This window comes from Rhynchophorus ferrugineus, unplaced genomic scaffold, assembly GCF_030347505.1.
Source record: "Rhynchophorus ferrugineus isolate W39M unplaced genomic scaffold, kcgeb_rfMv2 rfM1, whole genome shotgun sequence".
NCBI lineage: Eukaryota > Metazoa > Arthropoda > Insecta > Coleoptera > Curculionidae > Rhynchophorus > Rhynchophorus ferrugineus.
In genome coordinates, this window is record NW_027472580.1 from 94,166,131 (window position 1) to 94,182,484 (window position 16,354).

At 31.2% G+C, this 16,354-nt stretch overlaps 1 protein-coding gene across 1 annotated transcript in view; it reads right to left on the minus strand.

The window, feature by feature from the left end:
• The window catches only part of LOC143201328 (uncharacterized), a 39,061-nt gene that overhangs the window by 9,457 nt on the left and 13,250 nt on the right, over positions 1-16,354 (minus strand). Inside the window, exon 2 of the mRNA XM_076412325.1 lies at positions 1,386-1,548. Within this exon, the coding sequence (XP_076268440.1) occupies positions 1,386-1,548 (163 nt within the window). The remainder of the gene's footprint in view (positions 1-1,385; positions 1,549-16,354) is intronic.

Below are 16,354 nucleotides of genomic sequence, written 5' to 3' on the forward strand. Positions count from 1 at the left end.
TTCCAATTATTTGGAATCGTTTCTCATTAGAGCTTCGGACCAGGTTTGGTCTTACCAGACTCTCTCCAGAACTACCAGAACCTTACAGTCTGGCTTCGCCAAGTGACATTGATCGCTTGAGGTTTTAAAAATAAATTCATTTTTCACCACTCATCACTGTTTGATGTAGAAATGGCGTCCATTAATACCTTTGAAGCAGCTTTTCACTGACAATTCAATACAATTCATATAGTACCCATCTTCCCATCTTTCGAACATTTCCCATCACTTGTAATCGTTCCTTCAGATACCCACAGTCAGTTAAGAAATCAATAGAATTGCAAGGGGGCATAAGGAAAGACTCCATTCTCATAAGAATATTGAAATATTGTAACTTTTGGATACCACCAGAACAGGACACAGACTGAAAAGAATCAAACCATCTGATATTGTGTAGTGTTGTGCAGTGAGGTGCATATAATAAAAAATTCAGCAGTAACATGTATAAACATTATTTCACAAGAGACTGAGATAGAGCCGATGGGTCCTCCTAGTTACATACCTAGATTTAAGTTATCATAAAGACAAATTGTAGGAAATGACTAGTGACAATATATTAATTAAATAATTAAAAAAATTGTAATCGTTCACAAATTTCGACATGGATCACATTCTATTTTATTGCAATTTTTTTTTCATTTTTTTGATGAGTCTTCATCCAATAACTCTCGCAGTTTCTCATCTTCAAACGTTTTCAACCAACCATGATATTATTTGTCTTGAACGTTGAAATGACCACATTTGAATTGTCTAAAGCACGCTTCACATGTTGAAGCACGATCATCGTAAGTTTCTACCAGCAAACAATGACTATCAGCGGCTATTTTCTCTCAACGCTTTGAACTAATGCGTGCAAAATGTATATTTTCAGACACAGAATTCTATCTCTTGATTATTAACAGCTCTATTTATTTATTTAATAATATATAAATTATTTATTTTGATATGGCTGCTTCTGTTACCTATGTAACTCTAATAACATTCGGTTAAATTTAAGAAATTTAAATATAAAATCAAAATATCTATCGATATCTATGAATATATAAATTACCTCAGAATTATATTTAACGTTAGATACCTATCAAAGATACACAAAAAGAAATGCAGTGATCGCTGAAGATGTACGAAAACCGGCCACATTGCAATTCACGGTCAGAATAAAAATGCATAAAATGCTTAAGATCCATAAGATGCTCCACGGTATTTACAAAACAACAAACCTGATCCGAAACTGGAAATTTAAACCCTAGAAACAGCATTGCATACTTCGAAGGAAAATCGACTTTATCGAAATTTTTATAACAATATCGCTTAAACGATTTTACTTAAATATAATTACTTCATACCTAAAACAACTCGCTGGCGATCATCAACTTCCTGTTGCGGCTCCGACGAATAATACTGTACAGACTCCTCAGCTTCCTCCTGTGGAAGACGAGGTTGCACCCTTACTCTTCTCGCTTCTCCTTCGGCTACCAGCACGGCTCCCACCGCCAAGACGGCCAACCACTGAAACAAAATAACAAACGCCGATCAGCTATTGTTTTCTTGGTGAGTGAAGCAATCGAGAACTCTCACACGACGATATTGCGTCAATTTTATGAATATGGATGTGTGTATATGTGGTTGTTTAATTATTCCATTGCGGTCCTAGCAATTTTATTTATATAACGATAATATTCTTATGAGGTGTTTTAAGGCACATTCATTCCCAGCCGTGTCTTAGTTGGGATTGTTGCTAAATCAAACTAGAAACGCAATGGTGCTATAAATTTAATTGAATTGAGTTATTATTTGTTACCATACTAAATGAATAACAGAAAAATATATTAATAAATTAATAGTTAATATTACTGATAATATTATAATATTGTTTTAATTTAATAATTAGTTAAAGAAAGTGTTCAAACATTTGCAAGATCAGAAGGTTGTTTTCGTTTCAGACCTCTAATGACATTATCCAGAAGATAATTTAGAAGTCTGGACGCTTCCGTGCTGGAAACAGGAATTGATTTATTCCTGGTACAGAGTTAGTGTTTTCCTATAAGTTCAAGGATGACTACCATGGAGAAATGAACCATAACATATTTCGCAGTTGTTTGTAAATCAGCTTTTATAGAACATTGATGAACCATTAGTTATAGTTATGGACAATTCACCATATCATAGTACACTGGTGGAGAAGATCCCAACAAGTGAATCAATAAAAGCTGTTTGGGCAAATGATGTGGCTCAGTGAATGGAGGTAAAGCGAAATGAAACAGTGGTGTTTACATTGTGTGACCATTATTTATTGAAGTAATATAAAGATGTAAAAATACAAATAATAAAACGGATGGCAGCAGTGTTACCTAGTGACGAGGCTTGGGCAGTCGATGGAGGCACGTCTAAAACACCCTTCAATAACATCCCAGATAAACGTCTCGGGGTTGCCAGCTATTCGTTATCTGGAATTATATTTTTGGGTATTTTGTAGACCGTTATTCCACTAAAATTCGACATGCCTCAAGGTCGCTACAGCTGCAATTAAGAAATGGCTTAAAGTACACAAAATTAATAAATTTTGAAGGAACCGAATTAAAGTATGAACTGTTTCAAATTGTTACTAGTATAAATATAAATGAAATAAGCCTGAAAAAAGATATACAGCAGATCAGATGGCTAAACAATATGGTCACATAATATTACGACTTCCTCCTTATCACTGCATATTCAATCCAATTGAGCTGATATGGGGATAGGAAAGAATTATTACAATAGACATGCTCGTCGAGAAGGATATTCCATCAAGAACTCTTTAGATATGTGGAAAGCAGCATTGTCTATGATCGACAATGCACAATGACACTTTCTCTTTGTTGAACTCGATAAGACATACAGAGGAAAAAATTGATAAATGCTGGAATCATGAACATGTCTTAGACAGATTGGAAATTAACAGTTTAGAGATTGACTTGACGGTGACTCGGAAAGTGACAGTGACTGAAGGAAACTTTCAGGCTGGAAATTCCTGAGACAGAGTGATGAGAGTGGAAACAACTAAAGGTATGCACATAATTAATAGAGTATAATTATAGAAAATAGTACTGTAGGGTGTGAAAGACTTGTGTGCATAGATATGATTGTAATTATTCAGAATTAAACACGAGCATTAGATACACAGGTAGTAGCAGAAGAAATAAAAAATACAGTGATATCAAGAGGACTTGACAAGTAAATACACCATCGAAGGAAACAATAACTAAACGTAAAAAGGTAAATATGCTCTCCAATAAAAATTAAATACATTACATCAATATATAATTGTTAATTAGGTGGATTTGGCCTCCAGGTGGATACCACTACATAAAAAAGAGCGCTATTTACTAGTTTGCGTCTGGACTTACAATATGAAATAAAGATTACTGGATTGTTGTATCAGACACACTGTTGAGGTAACACAAGAAACTATATCCAATCGCTCGGAGAACATGAGAATGATACAAAAGCTTGAATATTTTGTGCCCTATCTATTGAAGCCAAGAGACATTGAAAGATGGGTACGAAATGCTACTTCAACGGCAAAATACGATTTTTTTTAGCATTTTGTTGTTATTGACGTTGAAAGGAGGTCCTGGTCAAGCATCACGATGAACAACAAAGCCAAATATCCATGGTTCCAAGTTAATATTCCATATTTGGTAGGATCAGCTATGGTATCGTGTACTATAAGCTGCTAAAACCTAATAAAACCATCAATGGGCATCTCTATCAGCATAAAAGTGGTTGACTACATGTTGTAAAACTGATGGAACCATACTTGGAAACATTAAAATGGAAATTGCTACTTCACCCGAGATATTCTCCTGACCTTTCTATTTCTGATCACTACTTGTTCAGACATACGAGTTGTGACCTGTCTGATTGGCACTTCAGATCTTATGAAGATACAAAAATTAGTCTATTCGTGGATAACCTCAAAAAATACATCATCTCTCTTGAAATAGAATCCGTAAATTGCTTGAAATATGAATAAATTAAGAATAAACCTTTAAAACTAATTAGTAATCCTAATAGTCAATATTTAGGTGTAATATATGTCAATGTGATTTTAAATTTAAAACCTAATATTATGAAGTATTACCGCCCCCTCAAAAGGTACCGATCGACTCTGTCGCCCCCACTACGTTACGCCACTAGTAAGAAGTAGTTTTATAGTGAAAAAAATACGGGAAAACAAAAGAACGTTACGAATAGTGAACGATATAAACACTATCCAACATAGTATGGTATATGTCATGTTTTTTTTACGGAAATAATATATATTTGCCGTTGATTGCTTCATTCAGATTAACAGCCGACCAGCTCGTGATGGCAACAAAAAGGAATTCTGTATTAAAAGCGAGCGAATTAAGACGTAGCACCGCCCGCGAGCGTGTGAGGCCTCGCATTCACTTTCTAAGTGCCCAACGGACCATATCTGCCCAGAATTATATGGTGCTTTATCTCTTACGTGTGTTACTCAATAATGGAGATCACGAGCTATGCACTCCGAAAACGTACGTGCACCGGCGAGTAATGTTATCGCTGTCGTAATCATAACAATAAGAACCCGATCCGCAATCCCCCGTTACTTTGGGAATTTTTTTACGCCACTAGAAAAAAATTATTACCCAAGTTTATTAATATTTGTTTCGTGTGTTTTTTTTAAGTATTTTCAGCTAATTGAGAAACGTAGCGTTTCGAAATCACGGTTCTGTTCACCATTGATACATTCGATGGACATTTCAATCTTCAGTATTTCATGGAACTTTTTTTTAATTAATATATTATTGCTGGTTGTTTCCCACTTACAATTTGTCCCTCCAGTGGCTTAAAACTAAGTATTTATCTGAGGAGACCCAAATTAAAATTTGTTTCAGTGCTTGTATCATTTAGTACACTTCACTAACTACACAAGATCATCTGGTTTGGCTCTGGTTTATGATTCGTATAAGATTCTCGAGTTAATGCCCTAGTGCAGTGTTAATCAAGAGTTGCATCTGAGGAGACCCAAATTAAAATTTGTTTCAGTGCTTGTATCATTTAGTACACTTCACTAACTACACAAGATCATCTGGTTTGGCTCTGGTTTATGATTCGTATAAGATTCTCCAGTTAATGCCCTAATGCAGTGTTAATCAAGAGTTGCAGCACTTCAGTATTGACATGGGACCGGAGTCTATCCTCATATGCTTTTGTGAATCTCTTAATTTTTCTATGACAAAAGGTCTCCTTGTAGTCGTTTCTATAGTGTCTAGATGCACCCACAATACTTCTCGAGACTTTCTTTCTAAATACTTCTATTATGATAATGTTATTTCTCACAGAACATCCCCATAACTGAATCCATAGGTCCATATATGTTTTAGAATTTGCTTATTCAAAATCAGCTTCAACGTTGAAGGTTTATTTTTATTTTTATTCGATTTTTTTAATTCTTAAAATGCTCCTTCCTACGAAGTTTTTCCATCCCAAAATACTTATCCTTCATCTTCATTTGTAGTGCTGGGAACTATCGACTGAAATCGACTATCGACTGTTTAGTAATTGACTACTTTATACTATCGACTGTTTCAGTCGCTATTTTTAGTTCGATTGGTTTTACTACTTTTTACCAGTGACTGTTTCAGTCGACTGTTTTCAGTCGCTATTATAGCTCCGACTGATTTTCTTACTATTTACAATCGACGGTTTCTATCGTGTACTTTTAGTTACTATCTTTGGTCCTACTAGTTTCATTTGACTGATTTTTAATATTCTGGCTCTGTCATCCTAGTTGCGAACAATGTACTCAATTTAGGCTTACATAGATTTATATGTGATATATATATATATATATATATATATATATATATATATATATATATATATATATATATATATATGTATATATCTATATAGAATTAATTATGATTTTTTGGTAGTTTGCTTGTAAATAACAATATATTGTATATTAATATAGCAAAAAGATCAAAGTTGTGAAAGATAAATAGTAAAATACTTTTGACTGCTTTTATGACAATAATAGGTAATATTTCGATTACTCTCTCGATTTTTGTTAAACGATGATCGATGTTGTTGATGTTTGTTGTTTTGTTTTTGTAAAATTAAAAAAGCATTTACTTTATTTAAAAAACGCTCTAGTAGTTATTGTGCTAACATCTTTAATTATATCATGATTTTTTTGTTTAGGTATATGTTGAATTTTTATTTAGTATTTATGGTTCAATAACCATCTACATCTTAAATATTTAGGTTTTGTTTAAGTTCTATGGTATTGTCTATATTTATTATAGTATAATATTTGAAAATAGCAATTAGTAAACATTTGTGGGGTATTATTCTGTTCCATAGTTTCCAAAAATTCCACTCCTTCTTACAGATCCACAGAACATTCATATATACATCTCTTTCCAGTTATGATTATATAGAAAGTCTATAAAGTGAATTTAAAGAATTTACCGTAGATAAATAACATTTGCAACTCTATATTTTATGTTAAAAGTGTATCATTAAATTTGATATTTTACTATACGTTTTTTTAGTGAAATCAATCTATTATTTCAGCTTCGATGATTTTTAATAAAAGATAAAATTTAATGAAATAAAATAAAAGTCAATTAAATAGTTAGATACATTTAAATAAACAAATTGATCAACGAAAATCGTAATTCCTTCATCATGTTATATAAAAAATTGGAGTAGAAAAGATCCATATAAAAGCAAGAATTCGTCTAATTTGTTTTGTAGCATTTTATAGATTTTATACCTCATTAATTAGTCATTTTTATTTTATGAGAATACCAAAATAAAACGAATCAACGGCAAAATTACTGCTAAAATAAGGGAAAAAATCATAGTGTGATACGGATTCGCACTTCTCAAACATATAAAATTAAATTTGATAACTTAATCTTTGATTTCCCAGCTTGCTTTAATACAATCTTACTTAAGCATACTACGGTCATTCTTTATAACAAATTACAATATTATTAACAATTAGCATTACCCAGCTCTGCTAACCTTGACCTTTCTACTCATAACTATGCCTTATTTCATTATACACACGCATTCATTCTATATTAAGTAACGGGATTTGGTTAGTTTGTGTTTATATCGCCTCGTTCTGTTTTGTTTTGTTTTTCTCACATTATACGCTGACCTGACGTATACCTCTAAGGTCATATTCTAGTGGGAAAATGTTTTTTGAAGGAAATCCTCGCATAAAAAATAAGATCGTGTTAAATGGATAAAGCGCCACACCTTTTTCTTTTTTTTATCTCGGTTAAATTAACGCTAACAAATGTGCGAAATATAGAAGACAAGGCCATCTTGATTCATCGATGATAGAAAAAATTATGTCTCCCACTAATGGCGTTCTTAAATAATTTCATAGATATCTAATAATTATTAGGTGTTTGCATATATTATGATTATTTTTTAACCTTAAAAATGCATTTATTGAGATATAGAGCTACTATCATTCATGAAAATATTTTTCATAATTTTCACAACTTTTACCGAACTTTCATGGCGATACTGTGTCGGTTAGCAATAATATAATCATCATGAATGAATATCCAAAATGCAACTCCAAGTATTACATAATTAGCAACAAACTGAAGAACTCAATATTAGTAATTGAACCATTTTTATTTCATGACCAGAAATAGCAAAACTATAGAATCTAACAATTAGGTTAAGTTGTTTACTTCACATTTTCACTGGTAGATATAGCTGATCAAAATAAATACGCACCTAATATAATCATTATTAATATCAAATGTTACGATTTTAAATCCAATTAATGGAATTACCGAGTATTACATTTTGAAGATAAGAATAAAGAAGTAAAAATATATAATTAAACATATCACTATCATATAAACGATTTAAATAACAATTTTTAAATAATTGAGTATGTGAATTAACTTTAATAACATAATAATACTGCCACAAAGTGCTGCCAAAAAGTAACAATAGTCGACAGTAATCAAATGCTTGTAAGAAACCGTCTAAGGATTGATGAATGAACAGAAGACCTTCCTTTGTTCTTCACTAAATACAAGGTGGCTCCTATAAAAATCCTTTAAAATTTATTTATACTCATAAAATTATGAATTGACATGACTCAATACTGTCACTTTATTTCTATTCGAATGATTGTAACTGTTAATCTAGAATTCACTATATCAAAAACGAATAAATGATAAAGTGCGTGATCTAAGTTTTTGTTTAAAAATAGCTACCAATGTGAATTTTGGCTTTCAGGGATTTATTATTTTATTAATGAAGTTTAAGTTCTTAACTAAGCTGAATAATTTTTCTGAATAAAACATAAATATTTATTCAGATCTTTTAGAAAGAATGATTTCCCTAAAATTCATCAAATCGCACTTTCAACAGGACAACATCATCATGGGTTCTGGATTCTGATAATAGAAATTAACGCGTCCGAACGGATTATTAAAAGAAAAATGGTCGTTATATAATTAGAGTAAGATTTATAGAAAATCTGCATGAATATGATTTGGAAATTTTTTAAATTCTTACCATACTGCATATATATAGTCCATTCTATGCTACGAATATAAAACGGAACGAAGAATCATTTGCTAATTTTTTTGACCTTAAAATGAACCAGAAGTTATTAAAAATGTAAAATGAAATATTATATAGAAAAAATCGAAAGTATTTTTTTCACTACGAACACCAACATGTAATTATCATTTTTTTGTTCAAATTCACTTGAAAAAGTGCACTTTTATATATAAATAACATAGCCTTTTAATATTTCTCTTCTTTCACAAATCAAAGAAAATGTTTTTAAAGCAATTTATCTGATGTGTAGCAATTAAATACTGATAGAAATGTTAAAAAATAATGGATATCGGTGAACAAAATTAATGTAAAAATCCCTTAAAATTAATTTACACTATTTAAAAAATTAATATAGCTAAGAACTGATATGAGTCAGTGTTGTCTATTCATTTTTAGTACAATAACTATCATCATTTCTCAGTCGAGAACTCACTATATGAAAGATATAACAAGGACGAAGTTAGCATAGTAGACTCATTTGTATAACCAGCGTAAAATTATGTAAATTAATTATTTCCTACTAGCGAACAATCGACTCAACCGAACAGTAAAACAGTGGGAGGCCGGACTGATATCCGTTGAAAAATTAGGTCGTACTGTGGGCAGTACAAGTTTCCCGAAGAGCGAATTAGTCCCAAGGTGAGTCGGAACCGATGAGAAGCCGCCGATGAAAAGATCGGCACACGGGGCAATTATTTCAACTATTTGCAAATCGATGTATTAACAGCAAGATCTAGTTAGCATGGGTGTGGTCGGCACAGTCGGTCAGTGTTTATAGATGTGATATGCTTAACAATGAACGTTATTTTTAATGTTTTGAAACGTAACCTGTCGAAACGTCGCTATTAAATTTCAAGGACCATTCGTTACTCAATGATTAGAAAGAGCATTTAGTTCACTGTTTGTGAAGTGGCCTTATTACCATTCACTGTGCCAAAGTGGCCTTATTACCATTCTAGTCTAGAATCTGTAACATAGCCAGAGTATTTTTAATAGGTACCACAAAAACAGAATTTAAATAATATTTTCTTACAAAAGAAAAGCCAAAATAAACTGCTAAATGACCACAGCTTCACAGCTTTCTTATGGGCATTATTCAGAGAAACCACAGAAACACAGAACAATTTCAATATTATTGAATGTTGCTGATCATCTAATTGACATATTTCCATCAGCCTAGGTTGTCAATCGTCAATATCATAAGATAAAGCTTCAGAAAATATCCTGAGACCAATTTTCATCTTGAGATTATTTTGTATATATGCCGTATAGCTACGTTAGTATTACAAACCATTTGGGATCAAATACGAACTCGCAGAGCTATCTGTAATATCTGTATCTGTAGTATTTAACTTCTTAACATTTCCTAGGAAATAGATAAATACGAAAAGATGTTTCATTAGTCCCATAGCCTACAAAAGTAAAAAGTATACTCATCTATATTCTTAGCTGTAGCACAAGCCTTTGATAAGGTTTGGCATGAAGGCCTTATTCATAAACTACAGAAAATGTTACCGAAACAACACACCGAACTATTAAAATCGTACATTACAACCAGAATGTTTAGAGTCAAACAAAAGAAGCTTACTCTACAATAAAAGAAGCTAAAGCAAATGTAACACAAGGAAGTGTTCTGAGACCAATGCGTTATCTACTCTACTCTTGTGATATACCACAAATGGAGATGGCTATATTTGCTGACGATACTGCGATTATAGCTGTCGGAAACAATAGTGAAGAAGCCTTACGAAAATTACAACAGGTAAATGACAATATAAATAATTGGACACAAGCTTGGAAAATAAAAATTAATGAAAGTAAATCTGCACATGTGCAGTTCACCTATAAACAGACCGTACAAGCACCAATAACATTAAATAATACTATCATTCGATATAGCAACAACGCTAAATATCTCGGAATGAATCTTGATGCAAAACATTGCTGGAAGGAACATATAAAGAAGAAAATAAAAGAACTGAAATTGAAATATAGGAAAATGTACTGACTAATTGGAAGAAAATCACAATTATCAGTACATAATAAATTGCTATTATATAAGCAAATATTTAAACCTATATGGACATACGGAGTTCATTTATGGAGATGTTCTGCAAAGATCCATAAATATCTATATACATGTTGTGCATCTCGAGCATCGGTGGGTTAAATAGGACTTACTGTTTGAATGTTTCTAAATATTTTTTAGCAAATTTAGAAAATGTAGTGGAGGATTACTGTGTTGAGAACTTTTGTTGGCATGTTTTCCATGTACTGCATTTACTTTTCCTTTAGTGCATCATCATACAATCAGTCAACGAATCTGATAAGACTTAACAGTAATTATGATTGAAACTTTAAAATATATTATTATAGTTTATATTATAAGAGTATTTATATCTTCATTTCATAGTAAATCATAACATTCCGGTCGCAACTTCTCATCTTTCATTCTTTGTAAGTATTTAAATAATATAAAATCATAAAAAAATATATATGTATATATATATATATATATATATATATATATATATATATATATATATATATATATTTAATATATAAAGTCTACTGAAATGTATATTATGTATAATATATTCTGTTGTAAAAGTTATGATTTAGTTCGAGCTCCAGTACAACTACTTTTTTTTCCACGCATTTATTCAACATTTTCAATACCTCCACCTTTGTAATTAAAGTAAACTTACACTTTTGACAATATTCAATCTATTTCTCTATCGATTATACTATTGTTATTGATTGAATTTTAGTTAATCAAAATTTTACCAAAAACCTAAATTACAAATAAAGTACCATTAAATGGTTATATATCTGCAATTCCTATCCATGTATTAGTAATGATGTCAAGCTAACTATAATTTTTATTGAGGTTGAATGCAATTATTATCAATCCCATCACATTTATTCCGCAAGATTCGTTTGTCTTATTAATGATGTTCTTCCTGTTAACGAAGATTAATTTATTTCCATCAATATTCAAGGTATATTTTGTGTGTATTTTGTATAACAATCCGAATCCGAAGAAATCATTATTAATATTCAAAGAGGAAGTTATTTTTTGTCTCAAAAGGTACTTTATATGAGTAATCTTTGAAGCAGATGAAATTTGTTTCATTAAAGTGACTTAGTTTTTAATTTCTTTTAGATTTTGATTGTTAAGAAATTCTTCTTACAATCATAAGTAATTCCTTATAATTATATCCTTATATTTATTTCAACTCAATATATAATGTTGCTTCAACTTCATCATTAGTTTGAATTGATTTTTTAACTACAAAATTGATCTATGATTTTCCAATTCATCACTTTTGGAACACCGAAATTTGAATGAGAATTACGAAGCACTATTACATCCTGAAAGTTAAGCCATATCACACACTTAAAGCATCAATAATCCTTGATTTTTTAAAAATATTCGTGTCTTTATAATTTGGCGTAATTTGTCATAGTAGATAAACACGTTGCAAATAAAACTCTTTTTGCCATCAAACCAAATTTATATGAGTTTATTTCAGTTCAAAATTCTATATATTTGGTAATTCCGGCTTGGTGGCGCAGTGATAAAGGAGATAGGACGGTCCACCTACTGTTGGGATAATCGCGGGTTCCTGCTGGAGCGTGATCGTAAATGTATGTACGTAGTTATTTTATATTTGTGATTGTCTTGGGCAGGAGTGTAAAATGATACCAGTCTCGCCAGTAACCAGGCTGGGTAAGACCGGATGTGTCTTCTGGGATGATTTCTAGGTTACTCAAGAAACTGTAGGTCCAGTCCAGATAAACCCCTAGTTGGTAAAAGGAGACTATAAATATGAAAATTGAATCAATGAAAAATAAAATCTGAAAGTATCTAAGACAGTTTATATCCTTTACGAACTCATGTTCTTATAAATTCTAAAACTGTATATTATTGTTTATATTAAATTGATTTATGTTCGCATAGTTGATATAAAACAAAACAGAAATTATGCAAAATGATTATATACCACTCGATTGACGTTGTTAAAGCATTCAGAGTATGTTAACATAATGTCCATTATTTCAAAATAAATCCTTTCACTGTGGTCACATTCCTTAAATAAACTAAAATGAAGCAACGCGTGTTTCCTTAATTTTTAATGATTCTTTATTTCCATTCTAATGTTAGGTTTTTTAGTTTTTTTTATTGGGTTAATAGTATAGTATTTGTGTTCGTCTAGAAAGAGTGCAGTGACTTTTCCTCGGTGGCATTTGATATCAGCAGGATTTAAGAAATGATATGGCAAATACAGTCTTGACCTGGTGCCATCTGATTACCATTTATTTCAAAATTAGCAAAACAATAATGGTAAAACTTTCGCTAATTGCGATTTTTTATATTCAGTTTAAAAAATCGCCGTTTCGCAAAAACAACTAACACAGAATTCTAAATCGTATGTCTTTTTAAATAAATTACGCATATTATTTATTAAGTATAGTACTTAAACAATATTTGGCAAGACCCAGGATTTTAGCATTATATCAATCACTTGTTATGTTTTTATTATTTAGCTAGACATGATTGTAATATCAAATGAAATCACTTCCTAATTATATGTAAATGAGCCACGAATTGATCAAGACTCTTGCATTAAATGACAAAAAAGCGGATAAAGATTTCAACAGTAGAAATAACGATATAATTGGGTGTTTGTATTTTGTTGATGTACCAGACGACATTCGATAGGAGACCAAGGTTGTAGAATTACAAGAAGGAACTTAATAATTCATGTTAACAAATTTAAACTTAATTGTGTCTCATACACATAAATTGATGAGATTAATAGATTATACAGAGTGACGTTGCTCGAAATAGAAAACTAGGATAAAATACAATAAAATATTAACAAACTACTTGGATAATTGAAAGCATTGCATCAAAAGGACGAAAAGGAAATAAAATGATGTAAATAGACTCTGTAAATCTGTAATATTATCTGTAATTATCTGTAATATATTAATATATCTGTCAATTTACTCTGGATATAATACATGGAAAAGTTAGTTTTCATAATGTGATTAATTTAAAATTACAATTGAATGTTGCAAGAACTATAAACGAAAGGTAAAAAATGCTTTGTAAGTTGTACTATGTTCTCTAGTTAATAAAAAATTAGAAGTGCTAAAACAATAAATATTTTTCATTATAAATATGCAATAATAACCTGGAGAAAGAAACTACGTTGATGTATAAATCAATATTTATCAAAATAACAGAATATATCTGAAACGTAACATTTCAATTGGCTTCGTGAAATAATTATATTCAAAAAGATATGAAATTCCCAAAGAGGTGGAAGGACTGTTGAGCATCATAAGAAAAACAAACTACGCTTACAAAATATGAGTTAAAAAAGCCTCCAGGCTTTCCAAAAGTAGAAAAAAAGATTTGAAATAACTGATTTGAGATAATAAATAACAAACAATAATAACAATATTTTCTCATTTCTCACAATAATTGTAAATTAGGAGCAGCCTAATATACTTCTAATTCAATAAGATAATAAAGGTGTATGATGACGAATGTGTTGTAACAGCATTTCTGGTTCTTCTACTAAGTTTCTTCATTTTTCTGTAATTTCAAGATGGTAATGTACCCTATATTGATTTATCTCTTGATATCGGGGTAGCTTCTTTACTGAAACAGCAATATCTGAAGAAATCAGCGGGGAAATGATTGTCACATTTTAGCGTTTTTAGATAAGTTTTAATCTCCTAAGTAAGCAAGCGGATAGGCATTGTCATGCGACATAAACTACTTAAATGCCCAGATTAAACTCAGAGTTTTGTTAAACATATATGAAACAATCATCAGTAAATCATAATGCTAATTTAGACCTATAGGATAGAAATATGGAGTTGCACCAAAACATCAAACCAACTAGTAATCCAGTGCAGCCAAGACACAGCTCTAGGATTGATGATCAATGCTTATCGCTAAGTAATCAACAAAGAGCTGCACGATGACCTCGAAATCAAATGGGTTTACCAAGATTACGCCATAAAACATGAAATAAGATTGCTAAGCACAACCAACGTGGAAGCAATACAGCTACTGGACAACTCGGAGGAAATCAGAAGATTGAAGTGAACTAAAACACATGAACTTATATATTGTATAAGTGTTTTCTTAGCTTTACTTAAGTAGTTTAGTTTTATTTTGATTTGGGACATACATACTCATGTAGTAATCCTGTACCCGCCTTGCTTGTGCATTAATGCAAGTACAAGTATAAATTAATTTGTAAATTAAGATTGTACTAAACAGATTTAATGTAAGATGTAATTAATTTTTAAAAAAATCTTTTGAAAATATGAATAATTGGGTCATTTCTTGGAGCGAATTCAAAGAAGACAGATGGATTGTTACCAAAAGATAGACCAAGGTTTTTGTGTAATAAAGTAAATTTAAAAAATAACTGTAGTTTTCGACCAATACTCCTAACGGCAATATTTTTAATAACGATATGGAATGCAATTATTTTTAGAAAGTTGTTTCTAGAAAGAATATGCTATTTTGATTAATATTTTATACTTTTCCATAAAAATGAAATTGCAATATAAATATAAGAAGCTTCACGACTGTCATACATAAATTCACCGTCACATTTTCTGTTGTTACTAAGACTCCAACTAATGAGCTAGTAAAGCTTCCTATTAAACAGTCAAAATTATATTTCAAACGACAGTTAAATTGATATAAACACGATTATTGATACATTGTATCGTTACAAATAGTCGAGATAACGAACATATCCCTTCGAATGGACCCCAACGCCCGTAATCGCCGGATCGTGACTGAATGTGCCGTGAAAGAACGCACGGTTCCGCTGAAATCGAACCAGTGACCTTTGATGGTGCAACTGAACCCGATTGTGCAACGAGACCACTGTCGATTTTATGAATGGGACCATGTCCGTCGCCCGCAAGACACTTTTCATCGCTCCAGCACTAATTATTTAAAACAATGCCCGAAAGTGAAAGTCATATTTTTGCTCATAAGCATAAATGAGTTGCTACATATTATTTTCGACACAGTCTCATTAGAAATGGACGATGGAAATGTTCCGACGCCTTTTCACGACGTTGCAAAATCGATTTTCGTCTAATTCGATTAATAATCGGTAACAATTCAACACTTTCTTCGTGCTGCATGAGTAATAGAAATCATGATGTTAATTAAAACACAATCTATGAAGAAAGTACGGTTTACAATTATCGATTGTTATAACGACTGTCAGACTATTTTCAACAACAAATACTGATTATAACGAAAATCTGCTAGTGCAACAGTTCCTGTGATTATTTTTTTTGCTTGTTAAACATATTGTTTCATATTAATAACACAAATTATAACAGAAAAAAGCACAGCTTTTAAATGATTGTCCATTGAAAACTATAGTATATTCAAAATAACAGTGTACTCACGTCATTGTCGTTCTCATTGTATTTTATTTCAAAGAGATAGAATGCTGACTGACAAGTTCGAATATCTAGCCAAATCAGCCTGCAAGAGTCGTTCGATCTATCATAAAAGTAACCCGTGACTATTATAAAAGTAACAGGTCTCTCAGCCACCTTGGCCGCTACACCAACCAAACCAGCTAATATAAATTTGTGAGAAAAGTAACGTTGATATTTTACAAATGATGTA